Source organism: Ahaetulla prasina, chromosome 5, assembly GCF_028640845.1.
Source record: "Ahaetulla prasina isolate Xishuangbanna chromosome 5, ASM2864084v1, whole genome shotgun sequence".
In the NCBI taxonomy this organism is placed as follows: Eukaryota; Metazoa; Chordata; class Lepidosauria; order Squamata; family Colubridae; genus Ahaetulla; species Ahaetulla prasina.
The window spans coordinates 79,469,694-79,491,932 of record NC_080543.1 but is presented as its reverse complement, the minus strand read 5'-3'; the positions used below and the strand labels follow the sequence as shown (position 1 = coordinate 79,491,932).

Below are 22,239 nucleotides of genomic sequence, written 5' to 3'. Positions count from 1 at the left end.
GAACATGGAATAAAATGAACTTGTTTGGAGAAAAGGTCTGTCACTACCCAAATCACAGTATTGCCAGCACTTTCGGGTAGCTCCACTATGAAATCCATGGATATTTCTTTCCATGGAGCTCCTGGTCGGGCTACTGTTTGAAGTAGTCCAGGAGGTTTTCCTGGAGGCCTTTTAGATGATGCGCAAGTAGGGCAACTTGAGATATATGATTGAAAATCTTTTTTCAGACTTGGCCACCAAAATTGTCTTTTAAGAAAATGTAGGGTTTTTACAAATCCAAAATGTCCTGCCATTTTGGCATCATGGCACCGTTATAGGATGGTTTCTCTAAGTGACAAAGGAACATACAGCTTTGGCCCTATCCAAGCTAGTCCATCACGGAGTGTGCATTCATGAGAATGCGTCAAGAACCAGTCATCAGTTTTCAAAGCTTTCTTAAACAAGTTAGCTAGTTCATCTGGTAGGGATGACTCGGTCTTGGTATGTCTTCGGGTTATAGCTGGAGCTGCTAATTGTTGAATGGGAAGTATTGGCTGAACCACTTCGGAGCGAGTACCATTGTATTGGGGCAAACGTGAAAGAGCATCTGCCAAAAAATTTTTCCCTCCCGGAATGTAATGTAAGGAGAAATTAAAACAATTAAAATATTGCGCCCACCGGGCTTGTTTGGGAGAAAGTCTTTTAGGAGTTTTTAGCGCTTCTAAATTTTTGTGATCTGTCCAAACTTCAAAAGGATGATTAGAACCCTCTAGGAATTGTCTCCATGTGCGAAGAGCCCAGTGGACAGCCAATGCTTCCTTTTCCCAAATAGCCCATCGTCTTTCCGTTTCAATTAATTTTCGAGAAGTGAAAGCACAAGGTTGTAGTTTACCATCGGAATTGTTTTGAAGTAAAACGGCGCCGACTGCTACATCACTTACATCAGCTTGTATCACAAAAGGAACATCCATGTCTGGGTGTTTTAAGATAGGTTCAGCGGCAAATAATCTTTTTAACTTCTCAAACGCCGCTTGACATTCCATTGTCCATTCAAGAGGTAATGATGGTTTGGGTTTTGTATCTCCTTCAGTTTTTAAGAGGTTGGTGATAGGTAAAGCAATTTGAGCGAAGGAAGGGATGAATTGACGATAAAAGTTTGCAAATCCCAGGAAACTTTGCAACTGTTTGCGTGTGCATGGGGGGGCCCATTCTAAGACAGCTTTTACTTTCTCTGGGTCCATTTCTAGTCCATCCGCCGATATGCGATACCCTAAGTAGTCTATTTTGGTTTGATGGAAATCACATTTGGAGAGTTTGCAATAAAGTTCTGCAGATAGTAACTTTTTAAGAACTGCTCTTACTAGTTTAATATGTTCTTCCATTGTTTCTGTATAGATAAGTATATCGTCAAGGTAGACTAGAATTCCTTTAAACAAATGTTGATGGAGTATTTCATTTATCAGTTGCATGAAAACTGCGGGCGCTCCCTGCAGTCCACATGGTAAAACTCGAAACTGGAAACACCCTAGGGGGCAGTTGAAAGCGGTTTTCCATTCATCCCCTTCCTTTATACGAACTCTGTAGTAAGCCTCTCGTAGGTCCAATTTGGTGAAAAATTTCCCTTTTGCTAAATGTGTCAACATATCTTTCATGAGCGGCATGGGGTATACGTTTTCGGCGCACACGGCGTTTAGGTTTCTATAGTCAACTATAAGACAAAAAGAGCCATCTTTCTTTTCTCGGAACATCACTGGTGCAGCCACACAAGGCCTAGCCGGTTGGATAAACCCCCGCTCTAAGTTTTGTCTATGAATTTACGTAGCTCCCCCAATTCCTTTTGGGTCATGGGGTAAGCTTTTGGTTTTGGAAGCTTTACCCCCGGAAGGATGTCTATGGCACAGTCAATAGGCCTATGGGGAGGTAGAACGTCTGATGCTTTCTCACTAAAGACTTCTCGCAAGTCCCAGTATTCCTTAGGTATCCTCTCCTCCCCGTCTATCTGTTCAATCATTGCCCCCATCGTATCTTGGAACAGGGCCACGGTAGATCCCTCCTTGGTTTCTCTTTTTTTTCCTTTTAATGTTCTAGAGCGGAAACGTAAGACTCCCGTCCTCCAGTTAATATGGGGGTTCCACTTCCGCAGCCATGACAACCCTAGCAACAGGGGTTGGTCCATCCCTGGGGCTACTATGAAGTTTAGGATCTTGCGATGGTCTCCTATTATCATTTCTATGGGTTCTGTTACGAAATGGGCGGGTCCTCCCCCTGCCACAGAGCCATCCAACTGGGCAAATGCTATGGGCCTACTTAGGGTTCTCAGTTTTAGTTCCATTTTCTCTACTAGTTCGGGACTGATCATGCATCTAGTACATCCAGAATCTAGTAGTGCTAACATTTCCCCCTTATTACCCGAAGAGGGTACATGCAGGTTGACTGGAATGTCCAAGGGACCCCGTGTCCAACTCACCAGAAGGTCTTCATCGGACTCTGACGTGGTTTTGCTGTCATCAGTTTCGGTCGATGCTTCGCAATCCTCCCTAATGGGCATGCCCTTCTTGGCGACGCCCTCTCCCACTTTTGCCGGCTTTTGCGCCTTAGCCGTTGGTTTCACTGGTTCCTTTTCACCACCAGAGGTCGTCCTTGGCACCAGCTTCACCTGACAGTCGGCTGCTCGGTGGCCTTCTTTCCCACATCTGTAGCACGCAGTCGAACGTTGTCTCCCTCCCTCCGATCTAGGAGCGTCCCTAGAAGGGCCTCCAGGAGAATGGGCAGGGTACGGTCTCCCCGTGCGCTGTCTTCTGCCACGGTCTTTCACCAGTTCGATTTCCATCTCCGCTGCCAGGGTGTACCAGCCGTACAACGTGGTTGGAGAGGCTCGTGCCCGGCACAGTTCATAGAGATCTCCATTCAGACCATATTTGTAAATGTCGACCAGGGTCACCTCTGACCATCCTCTCATCAAGGGAACTAGATCACTGAACTCCTGGTTGTAATCCGCCACCGGCCTTCTCCCTTGCCTGATGGTTTTCATCCGGCCTTTGGCCTTCTGCTCTGCTAGGGGGTCCTCGAACCTTCTCCTCAGTGCAGTAATGAAATGTTCGTAGTTTTGCAGTAAGGGGGAGTGGTTGATATATAGTGACACAAACCATGCAGCTGCTCTTCCGGTCAAGTTGTGGGTCACAGCTCTAACTTGTGCCGCCTGTGACCAATAATCTTCCCCCCAGTCTATCATGTGGTCATTCACTATCGCCAGGAACAGTTCCAGCTCCTTAGCATTTCCATCAAATTTCTCTGATATGGGGGGAATTTTTGGCTTTTTCCTTCCCCTGCGCAGCCTTGCTTGATCAGCAGGTGGCGTGCGACCCCCATCCAATTCAGCTTCCTCTGGGAAGAGGGTTCCCGGCTCTGGCCCTTCAGAAATCTCTCCGCCCTGGGAATCACCTCCAGCTGGCCCCTTTGTATTATCTTCCTCCTCTTCTCCCTCCCACCTGGAGGACCAAATAGGGGATTCATACCTTTGGTGAGCTGCTTGCCTTACTTTCACTTCACGGAAAAGACGCAAGGCCTCCTCCAACTGGAGCTTGTCCCTTATCTCTTGTTCTGCTTCCGAAAGTCTTTCTTTTTCTTTTTTCTTCTTCTTTTAGTTACTCCAGACGGAAGCTCTTCGGGATTTGGTTTCAACCCTTTCTTTTCCAGCTGTAATTGCTCTATCCACCGAGCTCTGCAATCTTCCAGCTCAGGGTTAAAAGTGTCAGCAGAAATTCCTCCAGACGCCTCCCTTGGCTCAGCAAGCGTCTGGCTTTCCATCAAATTTTTCCTGTCGGCCCCCTCGGTATTCTGGTTAGAATCCTGGATGGTCGACATGCTGTGAGATTCAACTTAATGTCAGGCTGCCTATGATTATATCTAGGAAAGAAATACACCTTGACTTCATTTGCAAATAAAGAAAAGTACTTTTACTAGATACAGGATAGCAGCTGCGTTTAGCGGTGGAAAGTTGAATCTGAGACAAAATATGGCTAACAATCTGCATCACCCTATTCCTCCCTCCCCTTTCCCAAAAGGTCATCAGGTCTGGTCCAATGCCAGCTCCTTCCCGGGGTCCCGTGGTAATCTTCTTCCGCAGGCCTCTGGTTGTCAATCATATCAGGAATGCAATGTCCGTTACAGTTTGCGCCAAACATTCCTGTTGAATTCAAAATAGCAATCTCCCCTCCCACCTTTAATTATGTCAGACTGACACTCTTAAAGGGCTCTCTCTACTTAACTTGAATCCAATAGCTATGTACATTAGAAATACAATCCCATACTATCTACCACTAGATATCAGGAGTACAAAGAGATACGTAGGTGTTGTGTCTTGCCCGCTCTCACAGCAGCCGGGGCCTTCTTATCTGCTCCCGAACACGGAGGAATGTATGCCTCCAGGCCCCAGTCCTGGCTCCATGCCCAGACAAGCTGAAGAGGAGGGGGCACCTCCCGGTCCCAGCCCTGGCTCCATGCCCAAGCAGGCTGCAGAGGAGGGAGCACCCCCCGGCCCCAGCCCTGGCTCCATGCCCAGGCAAACGGAGCAGCTAGACCCCTCCCCCTCCTCCACAGCATGTGAGCCTGAGGAAAGTTTATTTCCACCAACTGCTGATTGGAGTGACCCTCGCATCAGAAGACTGGATAGGCGGAGGCAACAGAAAGAAGGGAGGGGCAGGCCTTAATGAGTGCTGAGTCATGGAGCCACACCCCATGGCCTATATAAAGGATCTGCTTTCTGGCAGTCTCTGAGTCAGGCAAAGTCGAACTTATCTTGCTGAAGTCACTTTCTGGTCTCCTGGCTGCTCTGAGGACTTTGCTAGGACTTTGGGCAGAGCTGCAAAGGCAAGCCTGATTCGGATTTCCCTGACCCGGCTGTCAGTCGAGGAGTGGGACACGACAGTAGGTTGGAGTGGAGGCTGACACAGATATTGTTGTAGCAAGATAGAGGAACCCACAAAATTTTACTGCTACCATTTCTAGGATCGAGAATCTTACTGGGTGTGTAAGGATTTATATTCACAGCTTTGAATCTTGTGAAATAGATCCGGTATCACTGCAATGGAAACAGAATGGAATAATCTCATTTATGGACAGACCTTGCTAAAAAGCTTTCCAATACAATTCCATGACTTCAGTTTCTCTCTCTCCCTCCTTCCCCCCCCTCTCTCACACACACTTTAAGCAAATTCCCTTGTTTTTGAGACTTTAGAATCAGAAGGTACCTTGGAGGTCTTAAAGTTCAACCTTCTGTTCAAGGCAGAAGACCTCATACATACACAGGTTCACAAACATCCTGGCTTTGGCTGCAAGAACTGCAGCCTTCCCCACCACACACTTCCTCCTCCTACTGCCCCATGTGAGGCAGGAAGCCTAAGAGAAAGTGCCCCAGACAGTCCTCCACGATGGGCCCCTTATCAGGGAGCAAAGCAAGAACTTACTGATGTTGAGTTCCAGAGTGGCAGTGGTGGTGGCAGGAAAACTCCAAGTGGTGACAGAGGCACTCTGGGTGGGCGGCCCTCGGGGCCATGGGAAAGTGTCTTGTGCAGCACAGCAAAATTTAGCAGCCATGAGCCATACTTTCCTCTAAGTCTCAACCAGAAAGCGCTGCAGGCAGCAGAGAGAAACAGGTGCTTCTCTCTGCACAGAACTTTCCAGATGAGACTTAGAAGAAAGCACAACTCATGGCTGCTTAATTTCACTGTGCTGAACAAAGCGCTTTCCCACCAAAAACAGTGAAGGGGAGAAACAGCCAGCAGAGAGCACATGGAGCAGCTCCACATGTTCTCCAGGTCAACGGCTGTTTCTCTACTTTATTGCTCTTTATGGGAAAGCGTTTGATGCAGCAGGGGAAATTTAGCAGCCATGAGCTGCACTTCCCTCTAAGTCTCATCTGGAAAGCACTGCAGGCGGCAGAGTGAAACAGGTGCTTCTCTCTGCACAGAGCTTTCCAGATGAGACTTAGAGGAAAGCATGGCTGGAGGCTTCTTCTTATGCCGAAAACTACCGGTGGCTGGAGGCTTCTCACAAAAGGCAGCCGAGCCTCACCATGTCCCCCTCACCAAGGTGGTCCTTTGGAAGGTGAGCGAGACAGAGTGTGAGCATGTGGCATGAGGGCGAAGGCCTGAGCCAGGGACTGGTGTGTCCCCTGACCAGAGGTGTAGGGCTAGTGAGCAGGCAGCATGCAGGAGGAAGGACGGCAAGAGCCAGGTCCGAAAGGCGGCGAAGTCTCACAGTGTCCACCCTGAGGCAGCAGCCTAGGCCGGCCCAGGAGTCGACACTAGACCAGGGCTGGTGGAGGCAGAGGAGGTAGGCTGGGCTGGGAGTTAACTCAATCTGGGCTGGCGGTGGCAGCCTAGGCCAGGCCAGGAGTCAACTTGATCGGGGCTTGCTTGCAGGCTCCCTCACCCAGGGAGATCAGAGCCACGGTGGAAGGCAGGCAGCAATGGCGGGTGAGCGGGCGAGATGAGGAGTGACCAGGCAGGGTAGGGTGAGTGGGCGGGCAGGGTGAGGTGGGCAGGGCCAGCCATAATTTTTACAAATGGTTCACCCAACCCATCCTGAACCGCTGAATCCCACCACTGATTATATCTATCCCAGTGGTCAAGGCCTGATATAACCAGTGCTGTTAGTATATTAAGTCAGCACACTACGGCACCAAAACAGCACCACTGGTTAGGAGTAAAAAGAATATTAAAATGCTATGTAGATAGTGACTGGGCAAATGATTCTACAGGATAGAAAATCAAACACAGTATTTGTCGTATTATTTGTTGACACTGTAATTGGATGGAGATCCACTAAACAACCTTCAGTACCACTCTCTACTGCTGAAGCAGAATTCATAGCATTGTCTGAAGCTTGTTCAGAAATAACCTGAACAATTGTATAATATGTACAATTACTAAAGGATGTAAATGTGAATGTAAAAGAAGCCGTACCAGTGTTTGAAGACAATGTTGCATGTATAAAAATGAGAACAGGAGATCACATTGGAAGTAAGAGTAAACATGTAGACATCAAATATTGTAATGTTAGGGAGGCTGTAAAGGAGAAACTAATAAGATTACAGCAATGTTCTATTGACCATAATATAGCTGATATATTAACAAAGCCTGTATCTGTGGACAAACATCAGGAATATGTTAAAGCATTTGAATTATCAGCTGTTCAGCTTCAAATGGGAGAAGTGTCAGGGTAATGAAGATTTAAAGCTGACTAGCTGCTGTAAGGCTGTGGACCAGGATGAGCCAGCAGGGTTATGGCTGCTTTAAGAAGTGGTCTATATAAAGAAGGCCACGAGATATCATACATCTCTCTCCTCGTGGTATTCTATTTGCATTATAGTTCTCCATGTAGAGTTGAAGATTGATTGATTGCCTGGTATGTGCCTACCACGTGTATGCATGTATATAGAAGTCTTATATATAAACCACTGTTTGTAAGACAAACCTGTGTCCTGTATTTTGCTCCTGGGTTGTCTCACCAGGTTGTAAGATACAAGCAACAAAGTTATAATGATAAGAAGATAAATAAGGAATAAGTAATAGAAAACATGAAAAGGATAATAGTAATACAGCCCTACTACGTAGTTTGACAGTGTTGTGGGAATTAGTTGTTTAGCAAAGTGATGGCCTGGGGGAAAAACCTGTCCGTGTGTCTGTAATTACTGATTTTACTATAGTGTGCTGCATATTCAAGTTCCAAAGGGCAAATAAGTTCCTCACTGTATAATGTGATTGATTGCAGCAACCATTTCTAGATATACCTTGTTAAACAAATCAAAAGGTCCTATTGGATTCATACTGCAACATAAATTGTACAGTCCTTCCAAATACTTGCCATTGAAAAATCCCTAGGTACAGAACAAGTCTAAGCAGAATTATTTGCTTTTCAGGAATCTTAAAACTGCTTGTAATAAACAACTTCAGTATAGGTTAAATACGAGTTACTGAAATTTAATGTTAGTTAATGAAAATTTGTGCAATATTTATACAATAATAATAATATAGCACAGCATAAGCAATAACAATCATTTTCAATTTATTTATTTATTTATTTTTATTAAGTTTTAACAATTAAACAATTCTTATTCAGCTCTTGTGCATGGCTATGACCATTTACTTATCATCACACTAGTGCTCTCCTATACTCTAAACAATTTTACAAAATCTACTATTTCCCCTTTTTTCTATTTTCGATCCAATTGTACCATTTCTCCCATATTACATAAAAATCTGAATCCATCAATCTTTTCAATTCAAGTTCATTTTGTCCATCTCCAATCCAATACTTTTCTAATGATCATTTTCAATTTTTAATCATCTAAAAATATAATTTCTTACAGAGATGAGAAGGGGAACCTTCCATGTGATGATACTGGAAGACACTTAGTGGGAAAGCCAGTACATAAAGGATCTGAATCTCCAAATTCATTTCTCGACCAAGAGTATCGAAAGCGTTTTAATGTTGTTGAAGAAGATGCCGTTTTGTATTGTTATGAATATGAAAAAGGAAGAACAAGTAGTTCTGGAAGAAGAGAAAGCACACCAACATATGGTATGTATTATTTAAAAGCTATTTTTTTAGATTTGTTTCTATTTATATATTTCCAATCCCAAAGGTGTAAACATTGTTTATGCCTAAAAAAGCTATGTTATCCTCTTTTGTGTTTCACTAAATTTAACCCAGCTGCAGAAGTCAGTTTTTGAAACCTGAATTGACCTAGGATTGTTCATTGAAATACAATTCTTGACAGTTTTAGGTTGGTTCAAAGATAAGGAGGAAAGTGAATGAAAGTTGGTGGATATTTGAGCACTACTAATTTGCATAAGTTCCATTTTCATTTGGACAAAGTTGCATTCATTTATTTAATTAGATAAACTAAAACTGGAAAATTATAATTGTATGCTGTGATTTCAACTTCAGACTATATCTGGACATTTAAAGTTTTGACTTAATTTGCAAGCATTGCACAGATAGAACAAGTAGATAAATAGAGAAACAAATATAAAAGCCTATTGAATGATTCTAACAGACTGCTTTTGCTTCCACTCAGTCCTATTATGGACATAAATATTCATAATTGATGTAATAAAAAAATCCAGGAAAACAATTCCAATACCATTGCCACTATCCCTCTCCAGATTAATATCAGATGGGGTCATTAAGACAGTTTCTATTCTCACAGCAGATGTAAAAGCTGGTTATTTCAGTCTAAAAAAGGGAGAGATTTTGTGCAAGAGGATAATCTGTTAAATCCTTAAGCATGCAAAGACCTCATGCTTATATGTGGGTGCGTTATTTTGGTATATGTGGATCAACAGTCTCCTCTTAATATTGTTACCAGAAGGAAATATTTTGCTTCTATAAATGAATTTCTATTTTTTGCAGTTATTTTAATTATTTTAGAAATCCATGTGGCACACAAAAATACAACATAGTAAGGAAGCACAATAAATGCAATAATCCCAGATCCTTGGGAAGGTCTTGATAGGTGGATAAAAATGACAAATCCAGTCTAATCATCTGTCTGTCTGTACGATGTATAATAATAATTCCCTTAGGTTGGGAACATCCTGGATAGACAACTGTGTGAGCTAGTTTCTCCCGTTTTTTTGGCAAGATTTTTGAAAGTGGCTTGCCTCCTTCCTAGAGCTAAGAGGGATTGGCCTTAAGTCCTCTAACTGGACTCATGCCAAAAATATGACTAGAACTTAATTTTGAAGCTGGTGTCTTAATCACCACACCAAGCTGGCTCTCTCAAACTCTATACTGATTACTTGGTAATTTCATTTCAGAATATTCAGATTTTGATTTGATATTTATAATATGCCAAGATTTGTAATAATGATATCAGTTTTGCCGTGTCATACCAAACTATAATGTTATAGATAATTTTTCCAACTGTCATATAACATAAATCCTCTTGAATTTGCTTACAAAATGTTTGACTACTACAGTTAACTTTTCAAATCTCCATTTGTTTTTGATAATAAGTTATTTATATTATTTCTGTAAAAATTTACACTTATTAATCTTATCTTTATTTTTAAATATATAAATATGTGTCTAGGAACAGAACTCAGAACTGTTGGATTATCTGACTGTGTCTGTTTTAACACTGAAAAATAAATAATTGTGGTGGTTTTTATTTACGTTTTTTGCAAAGAAGTCATATAATTGTTGACTGTATTATATGATTTTCAGTTTTATTTTAAAAACAGCAGTAATGCTGACGTATGTATGACTATGTTCCATGCAAATGTATTACATACGAAAGTTATGAAAGGTATCATAGGTGATTTTGAATAATTGATATGTATATTAAATTGAGGTTTTTTTTGTCCTTATAGGTTCAGTAAAAGATTTGTAAAAATATACACTTGATGACATTCAATCACATCAAATTTTATGCATGTGCCTGAATAAAATTCAGTTACATCTTAACTTTGCAAGTTTGCCCCAAGTATGCTCAAGTCCAAGCAATCTGATTTATTTTGTTGCAGGGAAATTAAGGCCTATATCTATGCCAGTAGAATATAACTGGGTAGGGGATTATGAAGAACCTAGCAAAACAAAAAGAGATAGTAGGAGAGGTAAGTAATTCCGATTACAAATTATGCGTAGCATTATTTGATTATTTATTAGAAATAATTTCATTTCAAAGTAGATAATCTTTAACTATATATTTTCATTAACTATTCAACAATTATTATGATACACATAGATTTGAAAAAAATGCCTTGTTAATATATTTGGTTGATCATCATCATTATCACCATCATCATCATTTTAGCCATTGTCTATCCACTGCAGGATGAAGGCCTCTTCTGCATGTTTCCAGCCAATTTAATCCTGAGCTTTCTTTTGTCAGTTTGGCCCATAATACTAGCTGATGTCATCAATCCATCTTGTTTTAGCTCTCTTTCATGGATGCTTTTTATTAAATGGGATCACACTTGATTTGGTTGACATTTAAGCATATATGTTGTTTATATTTAATTAATGTCCTAAATTACAAATTGCTGTTTCCTAACTTATCAATTTTATAAGAATGTGTGTCATATTGAATCAAGAAGAACATAACTGAAACTTTCCATTGATGTTCTCTCTCACCATGCACTTAAAATGTTCCTCTTTGATTATCCTCCCCCCCCCAATTTAAATGATTAGAATATACTGCACATCAAAACACTTTATCTATAGAGTACATCACATTGCATGTGGGCCTTCAGATCAGGGCACTGTGGTGTAAATTAGTACTTGGGGATATAAACTGTGGCAAGTTATAATCATATTTTCTCTGAAAACTTTAATACTCTGGAAGAGCTAAATAAATGCAGTAATGTACAGATATCTGCAGGAGAAAAACTGATGGTTACTGTTGCCTGTCTGTTCTATTTACCTCGGTAGAAAAATATCAGTAACTTTTATTTATATTAAAACAAAAATGCAAGATAAAATTAGTGGGGCCTTGTTAAAAAAATACTCTGTAGCAATACCAATAGCATTTAGACTTATATATCACTTCACAGTGCTTTACAGCCCTTTCTAAGCAGTTTAGAATCAGCATATTGCCCCCAACAATCTCATTTTATCCTCAGAAGGATATATCTTCCTCTTTTTCTATGTTAGTATTGTATATGCTTTGACAACACATGGTGCTTTGGAACACATGGAAGTGCAGTATCTCTGTGTTATTAATTAAACAAGTCCAACTGCTTTCATGTATCAATGTAGATCTGGAAAAAAAAAGGTTGCTGTGTTGCTTCTGAAAGAAAGGCAGGATATATATCTAATAAAAACCAACCAACCAAATAAATGAAGAGGTCATGAAATTGGTGTTATTTTAATGCAAGACCCAAAGCACTTTATAAAAAATTATGTTTTTTCCCACAAGTTCCAAAGTTTATTTATTTTTCAAATAAATAAAGATAACAAATATAAGTATAAACATGATTATGAATGCAGGATAAGCATACAAATAAATGGGGACAGTAGGACAGGGACAGTAGGTATGTTTGTACGCTTATGCACACCCCTTACAGACTTCTTAGGAATGGGGTGAGATCAATAGTAGACAATCTAAGGTTAAAGTTATGGGGGTTTGGGGAAGTAACCACAGAGTTAGATAGTGTATTCCAGGCATTGACCACTCTGTTGCTGAAGTCATATTTTCTGCAATCAAGTTTGGAGCGGTTTTGTTGTGGTCCACTGGCAGCCTGCGGAGCTGGCAGCAGAGTCGGACAGTGAGAAAGTTGGGGAGGAACATGGGCCAGTCCTGGAGTCTGGGGAAGGCTCGGATGAGAGCTCTGCATCAGAGGCAGAGAGAGGGCCAGGGCCATCTGGGAGCTATGTACTGCCTTCAGAGCCTCCAAAATCGGACATCAGCAAGATAGAGGAATGGGGGAGCCTGTTCCCAGTGGGCGCATGCGCAAAGTAGCCAGGAGGCAAGAACAGTTAAGACAAAAGGGATGACTCAGGAATAGGGCTTGGAGATGATTGGCCCCTCCCATAAGACATAAGGGAGGAGCAAAGGCACATGATCTTTTGCAGAAAGCAACTTCATTCATTGTGGTCGGTTTGAATTCTGAAGCTCCATTTTGACTCTGTGCGCTGTGTGGCCTTGCAAAGCTAATTGCCAATTAGGTCTTTGGCAGCATTTCAAGGGAGATAAAGGTGGGTGTTTATCAGCCTTATCCCAAAAGACTGTGGCAGACTTCTGCTGGACTCATTATGGGCTGTGAATGAACATAATTCACAGCCTTTGAAATAAAAAGTGGGTTTTTGGGACTAAGCATGTGCTTTTTAGTATCTCAGGAAGCCTAGGTTAGAACAGTTTGCTTCCTGCCCACTAATTACAAACAAACCTCTATTAAGATGGAGCAGCTTTGTGCCAAGAATGCTCAACTTCATCAGCAAGTAGCTTTGCTGGCAGCCCAGGTGGCTCAACTCCAAGCTCATGCTGTTCCACCTCCACCGAGAAAATGCCCAGTAGCTGTGCCAGTTAAGTTTGATGGCAACCAGGCCATGTTTCCTGCTTTTTTTGGGACAATGCCAGCTTTTTATCATCCTGAGAGCTGTCGACTTCCCCACTGACCGGGATAAAGTGGGGTTTATGATTAGCCTACTCTGTGACTCTGCAGCTTTCTGGGCCATGCCCCTGCTTGTCCAGGCTATCATCTCAGATTTATGTATTAGGTCCCCATCAAAACATAGACTGTTACCCAATGTCTGAAGACCCTGAAGCAGGGCCGGCAACTGCTGCAGGAATATATCAGCGAGTTTTGGCTGCTTAGCCAGGATTCGGCCTTGAATGACGCTGCCCTCATGGACGTGTTCCAGAATGGGTTGTCAGAGGAGTTGTAGGACGAGCTGGGTCTGGTTGATATTCCATTGAAACTCAAGGTGCTGGTCATCTTTGCCTTAGAATCGATGCCCGGTTGCAGAGATGGACCACTCGCCGTGCCTCACAGGAGACCCAGGTGACACCAGTCATGTGTGAGACCCTGGCTCCATGAGAGGAGCCCATGGAAATAGGCACAGCCAGACCCCACCTGTTGTTGACTGAGAAAAACAGATGGTGCTCAGGAGGGGTTGTATTTGTATTGTGAGGAACCTGGGCACATGGCCGCTTCTTTGCCCAAGAAGCAATGAGGGGAGTTGGCTCCTGAGCCTGCCACACAGCCACAGAAAACCCTGTTGGGAAATGCCCTGAGCTCAATTTAGGGGAGACCCTGAGTCAGGCATGCACCAACACCAAGTCACGCACAATGGACCTGGACCTTGGACACCCCCCCCCCGGCACTTGATCCTGGTGGCACAAGTATTCCTGTCCAGTAGTTCCCAGGAGATTCCACTCATACCTTGGTTGACTCTGGAGCTACAACAAACTTTATGAATGCAGCATTTGCAGCCAGATATGCAGTCCTTCAGTGTCCAGTGGATCCTCATATGCTTGTGGAGACCATTGATGGCCGGGTGCTTCTGTCTGAGCCTATTAAGGCTGCCACGCAACCCTTGTGCCTGACCATTGGTTCTCGTGAGGAGGCTAGCCAGCTCTATATTACCTCCATCCTGCATTTTCCCATGGTCTTGGGTTTGGCTTGGCTTGGCTTGGCTTGGCTTGGCTTGGCTTGGCTTGGCTTGGCTTGGCTCCAGACGCACAATCCGCAAATCTACTGGTCCTAGAACTTCATCTCTTTCCTGAGCCTGCAATGCGTGGACCATACCTGCCAAGTCTGTGCAGGCCAGTTGCTGAGTCCACCTGGTGTGTCCTTGCCTTCCAACCTAATGGACTTTGCAGAAGTCTTCAGCGACTAGGAGTTGGACCAATTTCCCCTGCACCGGCCATATGATTGCCCATTGATTTGATTCCAGATGTGCCACTCACAGTGGGGCATTTGTATTCATTATCGGACCCCGAGTTGGCTCCATTGCGGGACTTTCTGGACAAAAATTGGCTTGCGGTTTTATCTGGCCCTTGTCATCGCCACTGTCTGCCCCAGTCCTGTTCGTGAAAAAGAAGACCAGAGACTTCAGGCTTTGTTCCGACTAACATAAATTAAACACCATCACAGTGCACAATTGGTATCCTCTGCTCCTTACTCCTGAACTGTTGGAGTGGCTCTGGGAGGCTACCGTGTTCACCAAATTGGACCTGCCTGCACAGAACTTATAATCTTGTTCGGATCGGCCTGGGGATGAATGGAAGATGGCGTTCAGCACCAGGTATGGACATTTCAAATATACAGTCGTGCCATTTGGGTTGACCAATGCTCCTGCCATCTTCCAACATTTTATGATGACATCTTCTGGGACATCTTGGACCAGTTTGTCATGATTTACTTAGGCAACATTTTGATCTACTCTTCCTCCTGTGAGAGCCGCCAACAGCACCTCTGTCTGGTTCTGCAACAGCTTCTGGAGCATCACTTGTATGCGAAACTGCAGACCACCTGGAAACTGAACCAATGCCAGATTCGGTGGTCCCTCTTCTTTGCCAGATTCAATTTCCACATCATCTACATCCCCAGTGGTCGCAACCAAAGGGTGGAAGCGTTTTTGTGGAAACCGGAGTATTCCCACATTGAAGACCTGCTTCTACTCTGGACAGTTTTGCCTGTAGAGTCTTTCTCCATGGTTCAGGAACCAGTGGATTTATGGGCTCAGATACAGGAAGCACAGTGGCACGATGCTTACATGGAGCAATGGAAGGAAGAGTTAGGGCCCACCTCTCTATTAATGTTTACCAAGGACCTCTTGCAGTACTGAGACAGGCTATATATGCCAGTGAGGCCACTTTGGGGACTTATCCTATCGCGATGTCATGATAATCCCGTGACAGGGCACTTCAGCCTCTTTAAGACATTGAACCTAGTTTCTTGTATCTTCTGGTGGCCCTGATTGCAACAGGATGCCCAGATGTACGTCACGTACTGTGTTCGATGCCAACAGGCAAAATCAGCAATGGGACACCCCCCTGCCCCCTGAGCTGCTCTAACCATTGCTGACATCAGAGAGACCCTGGGGCGCCATTTCCACAGATTTCTTGATGGATTTGCCTCCATTTTCTGGATTCATGACTGTTTATGGTGGTAGGCATGCTGACGAAGATGGCGCATTTCATTCCATGTCGTGGGTTACTGACGGCTCGTGCCACAGCCTGTATGTTTATCCAACATATCCTCCAACTGCACGGCCTATCTGATAGGGTCATTTCGGAGAGAGGGGCTCAATTTACAGCCCAGTTTTGGAAAGGGCTGATGACGGCCTTAGATGTGAAAATCTGCCTGTCGTCAGCGCATCATCTGGAAAGCAACAGTGGGACTGAGAAAGTCATCGGGATTCTGGAAAAATACCTGAGCTGCTTTGTAAATCAACAGCAAGACAATTGGTCAGATTATCTGACAGTAGCAGAGTTTGTGTTCAACAACGCGCAGCACACCTCCACACAAACAATCCCTTTCTTGGCCAATGGTGGGTATCATCCTCTGTTCTTTTCCCTCATGCAACTTGACTCACCAGTTCCAGTGGCTACTGATTATCTGTTCGAGTTGCAGGCCATCCATCAATTGGTGCAACAGTATTTGGCGAAAGCCAAGGAGGACTATAAAAGAGTTGCGGACCGATCTCGGCAGGCGATGCCCCCATTGGCTGTGGGGGATCAGGTATGGTTGTCCACCAGGCACCTTCCCTCAGACCGGCTAGTCAGGAAGTTAGACCACTGCTACCTTGGCCCATTCCCTGTGGAAGCAGTCACCAACCCAGTCTCCTACCATCTGACATTACCACGCTTGATGCGAGTCCATCCGGTCTTCCATAGATCCCTCCTTGTTCCAGTATGGCCAGCCTGTCTGCTCCGCCAACCAGACCATCCCCAGCCAGCACCAGGTGATGGAGATGGATCACCTGAGTATGAGGTCACCAGCATTTGGGACTCCTGGTGGCTGAAAGGATGGTTCCAGTATCTCATTGAGTGGAAGGGATATGGGCTGGAGGATTTCACCTGGGAGGATGCAACCTCTGTGCATACACCTGCTTTGGTGAAAGCACTCCATGACCAATTCCCATCACAGCTGCATCTATATCACCAGTCCTGAGGGAAGGGCCCTGCGGTGAGTTAAAGTGTGGTCTGCTGGCAGCCTATGGAGCTGGCAACAGAGTCGGACAATGAGGAGGTTGGGGAGGAACATGGGCCAGTCCTGGAGTCTGGGGAAGGCTCGGACAAGGGCTCTGGTTCGGAGGCAGAGAGGGGGCCAGGGCCATCTAGGAGTTATGTGGTGCCTCCGGACCTCCAGTCAGACATCAGCGAGGCAGAGGAACAGGGGGATCCTGTTCCCAGTGTGCATATGCACAGAGCTGCCAGGAGGCAAGAACAGTTAAGACAAAAGGGATGACTCAGGAGTAGGGCTTGGAGATGATTGGCCTCTCCCATAAGACATAATAGAGGAACAAAGGCACATGATCCTTTTCAGGAAGCAACTTCGTTCATTGTGGTCGGTTTGAATTCTGAAGCTCCATTTTGACTCTGTGCGCTGTGTGGCCTTGCAAAGCTAATTGCCAATTAGGTCTTTGGCAGCGTGTCAAGGGAGATAAAGGTGGGTGCTTATCAGCCTTATCCTGAAAGACTGGCAGACTTCTGTCAGACTCATTACGGGCTGTGAATGAACATAATTCCGTTGAAATAAAAAGAGGGTTTAGGAGGCGTGGACATCATCGCGACGAGACAGTTGCAAACTCCGGGAGCTCTGGGGGGAGTGCTGATATCCCAATCGATATGGGGGTCCATAATGGACCATAGCTGTCCTGCAGGAACAGCAAAGAAAGAAGGAACCGCCGAAGCGAAAAGGGAAGTTGCAAATTCCTGCAGTACCGGCCTTTTAGCCTTCGACCCAGCGATGAGGACCGCAGCCATTTCAAGCTGCCGAAGTCGGGATGGCCGCATAAGATTGTGCTGGAGAGTTGAAGCGGTTGAAGAGAGTTGAATTGGACAAAATATTGAAGCCGGGTGAGTGAACACCAACTCACGATGAGGCACCTTAAAAATGATATGAGCAACAAATTTTCAAAACCCTGGAATAGCAGCTAAATTGACAAGGACTGTTACCACAATAGAGTAAAAGAAACGGAAGCAGTACCCAAAGACCTGACAAAAATTTGACTTTTGAAAGATCCCTCAAATAAAAAGGAAAAAATGAAACCATTAACTAAAGCTGGAATTTGGACAATTCGGAAGCTTTTAATAATTGATTAAAGATCATAAAAAGGGAAAAAAGGAAAAAAACCGAGGATTTAAAACTTGACTTTGATGGAATACCTCTGACTTCCTTTTTCCTCTATGGATTGGAATTAAGCAAACTTTAAAATTAAAAGTATGTTTTAAATGGGACTAATTGGACTAATTGCAGAAAGTAAAAATAAATTGAAACAAAACAAGGTGCAGTTTTAAGTAAAGGAAACAAAAGGGATACTTTTGTTAATTGTGGATTGGATTTGTGGACTGCAAAATGACACCTAAAAGCGGAAGAGAAATTACAAGCACTTTGGTCATTGTTGAAAACCTTCTATCGCCGTGATAAGACTGGTGAGAATTCTAAGGAAGGTCTCTATCAACAAGCTGTTTGACCTTCACAAGAACAAGAGCTACAACTTCAAAGATCAAAGCAGAGAACAACTGAAAACAAGAGAAACACACAAATGATTTTTAAGCAAGGAATACAAGAAATAATTACAAGAATGAATGGAAAATAAGATTCAGAAAAAACAAGAGCTGTTTTAGAATTGATAGTGAATAAAGAATTTATGATGTTAAAAAATAAATCTTAAAGGATTACTTAGAGGTTAATAGAGAGAAATAAAGAAGGGGGGAAGGGGCAAAAAGGAGAATTAATAGAAAAATAGGATAAATTAAGAAAGCATGGAATTTTAAAGGAAAATAAGAATGGAATTGAAATAATTTAAGATTAAAACTTCCAAGAGGTGAGAATACATAAATATAAGCATGAAACTTTTTGAAATAAGAGAAATGTTTGCTCCTTTTTACTTTTTGTTATAAAACTAAGAATAATGACCTTAAAACTTTCATTGATAAAGAAGTGATTGATATTGATGTCATGGAAATGGGCAGAATTGATAGAAACATAAGATACATTGTTTGTAAAGCAAGGAACTTTAAAGAAAAACAAAAAGGGAATTAATATAGATCAAGATTGAAATATCAGAGATGAGAGTTAATGCATAAGAGATTTTTTTGAAATAATGAATGTTAGCCTGTATCATTTTTTTTGTTTGTTGTTTTTGTTTTTTCTTTTATATGATTAAGAATAATGATTTTAAAAATGTTTATTGAAATATAATGAGATTATGGATGTTGATGTTATAAAGACTGAAAAGGAAGAAATTAGTAAATGGGAATATAGGGTTTTAATATACATGGAAGAGATAAGAAAGGGGGCAAAAACAGGGGTGGATGGACTTGATCAAAGAGTAAAATTCAGGACAGAGGGTTAGACTAGAATTTCTTTTTTATATTAGAGATATGCAAATAGTGAAATTAAAAAGGGGGGAAGGGAAATATATTGATAAAATATACAAGAGGGTGGGGAAAAATTGAATTGGATTTGATTATGTACCTGGCTGATATTTTGTTCAAAAAACATATTGTATGTGGTTTTTTTTTAAAAAAAATAACCCACCCACCCCCAAGAAATAAAAAGAGGGTTTTTGGGACTAAGCATGTGCTTTTTACTATCTCAGGAAGCCTAGGTCAGAACAGGTTTACCTTAAGTTTGTATCTATTGTGTGCTCGTGTATTATTGTGGTTGAAGCTGAAGTAGTCATTGACGGGTAGGATGTAGCAGATAATTTTGTGTACTATGCTTAGGTCAGACCAAAGGCAGCATTGTTCTAAATTGTCTAATCCCAAGATTTCAAGCCTGGTGGCATAAGGTATTCTATTGTGAGCAGAGGAGTGGAGGATGCTCCTCGTGAAATATCTCTGGACTTGCTCAATTGTATTAATGTCCGATATACAGTGCGGATTCCAGGCAGATGACCTGTATTCGAGAATTGGTCTAGCAAAGGTTTGTATGCCCTAATTTGCAGTACAATATTACCAAAGAAGCTTTGCAAGATTAGGTTAACAACTCTTAATGCCTTTTTAGCAATGTTGTTGCAGTGAGCTCTGGCGCTTAGCTCCTTTGAGATGAGTACTCCAAGGTCTTTGACAGAATGAGGGTCATTTATGAGGTCATATCCACCCAGCTTGTATTTGATGTTCTGATTTATTTATTTTTTTGCCAATGTGTAAGACAGAGCATTTGCTGGTTGATATTTGGAATTGCCATTCTGACACATAGTCAAGGTCTCTTTGTACGGTAGCAGCATTGTCGGTGGTGCTGAATAGTTTTACATCATCAGCGAAGAGAATGCAGTTGCTTAAAATATGATCACAAAGATCATTTATGTAAAGTATAAAGAGTGTGGGTCCTAAAACGCTGCCTTGGGTGACACCGCTGTTAGCAGGTGCAGGGTTTGATAGGGCACTCCCTATTTTGACCACTTGTTGCCTGTTTGACAGGAACGCAGATAACCACTTATGCAGGGATCCGGAAATGCCATAAGATTTGAGTTTTAAAAGTCGTTTGTTGTGTACCACTGAATCAAAGGCTTTGCAGAAGTCTATGTAAATTGCATCTGTTGTTTTATTGTGGTCAAGTTGTGTCGTCCATATGTTTTTGCAGTATAAGAGTTGCAGATTACAGGACAACTTTTTCCTGAAATCAAATTGCTTGTTAAAGAGTAGTTTATTTGACTCTAAGTGGAGGGTAATGGATTGGTTTATGATTGATTCCATGACTTTGAAAGTGGCAAAACACAATGAGATTGGTCTTTAATTTTCAACTAGGCTGGGGTCACCCTTTTTGAAGATAGGGATGACCATGGCTAGTGACCATAGGTTAGGCAAGAAGCTGGTTCTGAAATATATTTTATAGATTATGCTTAGAGGTTCTGCTATGACAATGGAAAGCTTTTTTAAGAAGTAGGCACATAATCCATCAGAGCCAATAGATAGAGATGGTTTTAGGCTGTGTAGTGCCTTTTCAACATTATCTTCTGTAAAATCGATATGTAGTAGATCGTTGTAATTAGTTTATTTATTTATTTATTTATTATTTAAATTTCTATACCACCCTTCTCCCGAAGGACTCAGGGTGATTTACAGCCAAAATAAAACAGTCAATATAAAAGTTAAAACTAATTTAAAAGCAAAAATTCAAAGTTGGCTGGACCAATTAAAACCAATAAAAACCCCATTTAAAACCATTAGGCCAGTCCTGCGCAATGAAACAGAAATGTTTTCAGCTCGCGTCGAAAGGTCTGGAGATCAGGGAGTTGGCGAATACCCGGTGGTAGCTCATTTCAGAGAGTTGGTGCCCCCACAGAGAAGGCCCTCCCCCTGGGGATCACCAGCCGACATTGTCTGGCCGATGGCACCCTGAAGAAACCCTCCCTATGGGAGTGCACTGGTCGATGGGAGGCCGCCGGTTGCAGCAGGCGGTCCCGTAAATAACCCAGTCCTATGCCATGAAGCGCTTTAAAGATGGTAACCAACACCTTGAATTGCACCTGGAAGACCACCGGAAGCCAGTGCAGCCTGCACAGGCGGGGTGTTATATGGGAGCAACGAGTCGCTCCCTCTATCACCTGCGCGGCCGCATTCTGAACCAGTTGGAGTCTTCGGGTGCTCTTCAAGGGGAGCCCCATATAGAGAGCGTTGCAGTAGTCCAGACGGGAAGTGACGAGTGCATGAGTGACTGTGCATAAGGAATCCCGGTATAACTGGCGAATCAGGCGAATCAGGCGAAGCTGATAAAAAGCTCCTCTGGTGACGGCCGTCATATGCTCTTCCAACAACACCCGTGCATCCAGAAGGACGCCCAGATTGCGGACCCTCTCTGTGTGAGCCAATGACTCGTCCCCCACAGTCAGCAATGGTGACTGTGGTATGACAAAGAAATGTGGGGCGTGAGCCATTGCTGTTTACAGATTGAACCAAAGAACATGTTGAAGAGGTTGGCCTTAACAGTTTCATCATTACAATCTTTCCCCTTAGGTCCTTTTAGAGGTGGGATGGATCTTGAGTCTTTAAATTTGTTGTTTACAAAACTATAGAAGTTGCGGGTGGATTTTGTGCATAGAAGGTTTTCCTCTTGTTTGCTGTGGTAATAGATGCATTCTGCCATTATCTGGTGGCATAAGATATTGTAGCATCTTTTAAAATTAGCTACATAGCCAGTTTTGTTTTTTTGCCAGAGATTTTTTTTTGATTGAAGCTTTCTTATTGTTATGGGTAATTTGTTTTTTCTGGTTTTGGGGTTATTAGTGGTACGTATAGTTTAATGACTCTTTTGACTTTGAGCAAAAAAGTGTTATAATGGTCTTCGGCAGTTATTACAGTCAGTGAGCAGAATTTGCCAATCAAGAGATGAGAGGTTGGCAGTTATGAGATCATAGTTGGCTTTTTTAAAGTTATAATTTGGGATTCTGTCATTATGATCATCTTTGTAAGGATTTAAATTGAGACAAAAGTCAGTCATGCTGTGGTCACTGTTGGAAAAGGGTTCTTTTATTTGTAGACCATAAATTAAGTTGATCAATGCAGTTGTTGAATCTAGTGTTGTTTGTTACTAGTTGATCCAGTCCCAGATTAGCAATGGCATTGTACAGGGT

General features: G+C 42.8%; 1 protein-coding gene across 4 annotated transcripts in view; it reads left to right on the top strand.

Moving 5' to 3' along the window:
- The window catches only part of CNKSR2 (connector enhancer of kinase suppressor of Ras 2), a 574,134-nt gene that overhangs the window by 395,549 nt on the left and 156,346 nt on the right, over window positions 1–22,239 (top strand). For 2 of the 4 annotated variants that reach the window (XM_058186956.1, XM_058186954.1), the window contains 2 exons: window positions 8,351–8,562; window positions 10,512–10,601. In XM_058186956.1, the coding sequence (XP_058042939.1) occupies window positions 8,351–8,562; window positions 10,512–10,601 (302 nt within the window). The remainder of the gene's footprint in view (window positions 1–8,350; window positions 8,563–10,511; window positions 10,602–22,239) is intronic. The other 2 variants (XM_058186957.1, XM_058186955.1) reach the window with 1 other exon arrangement.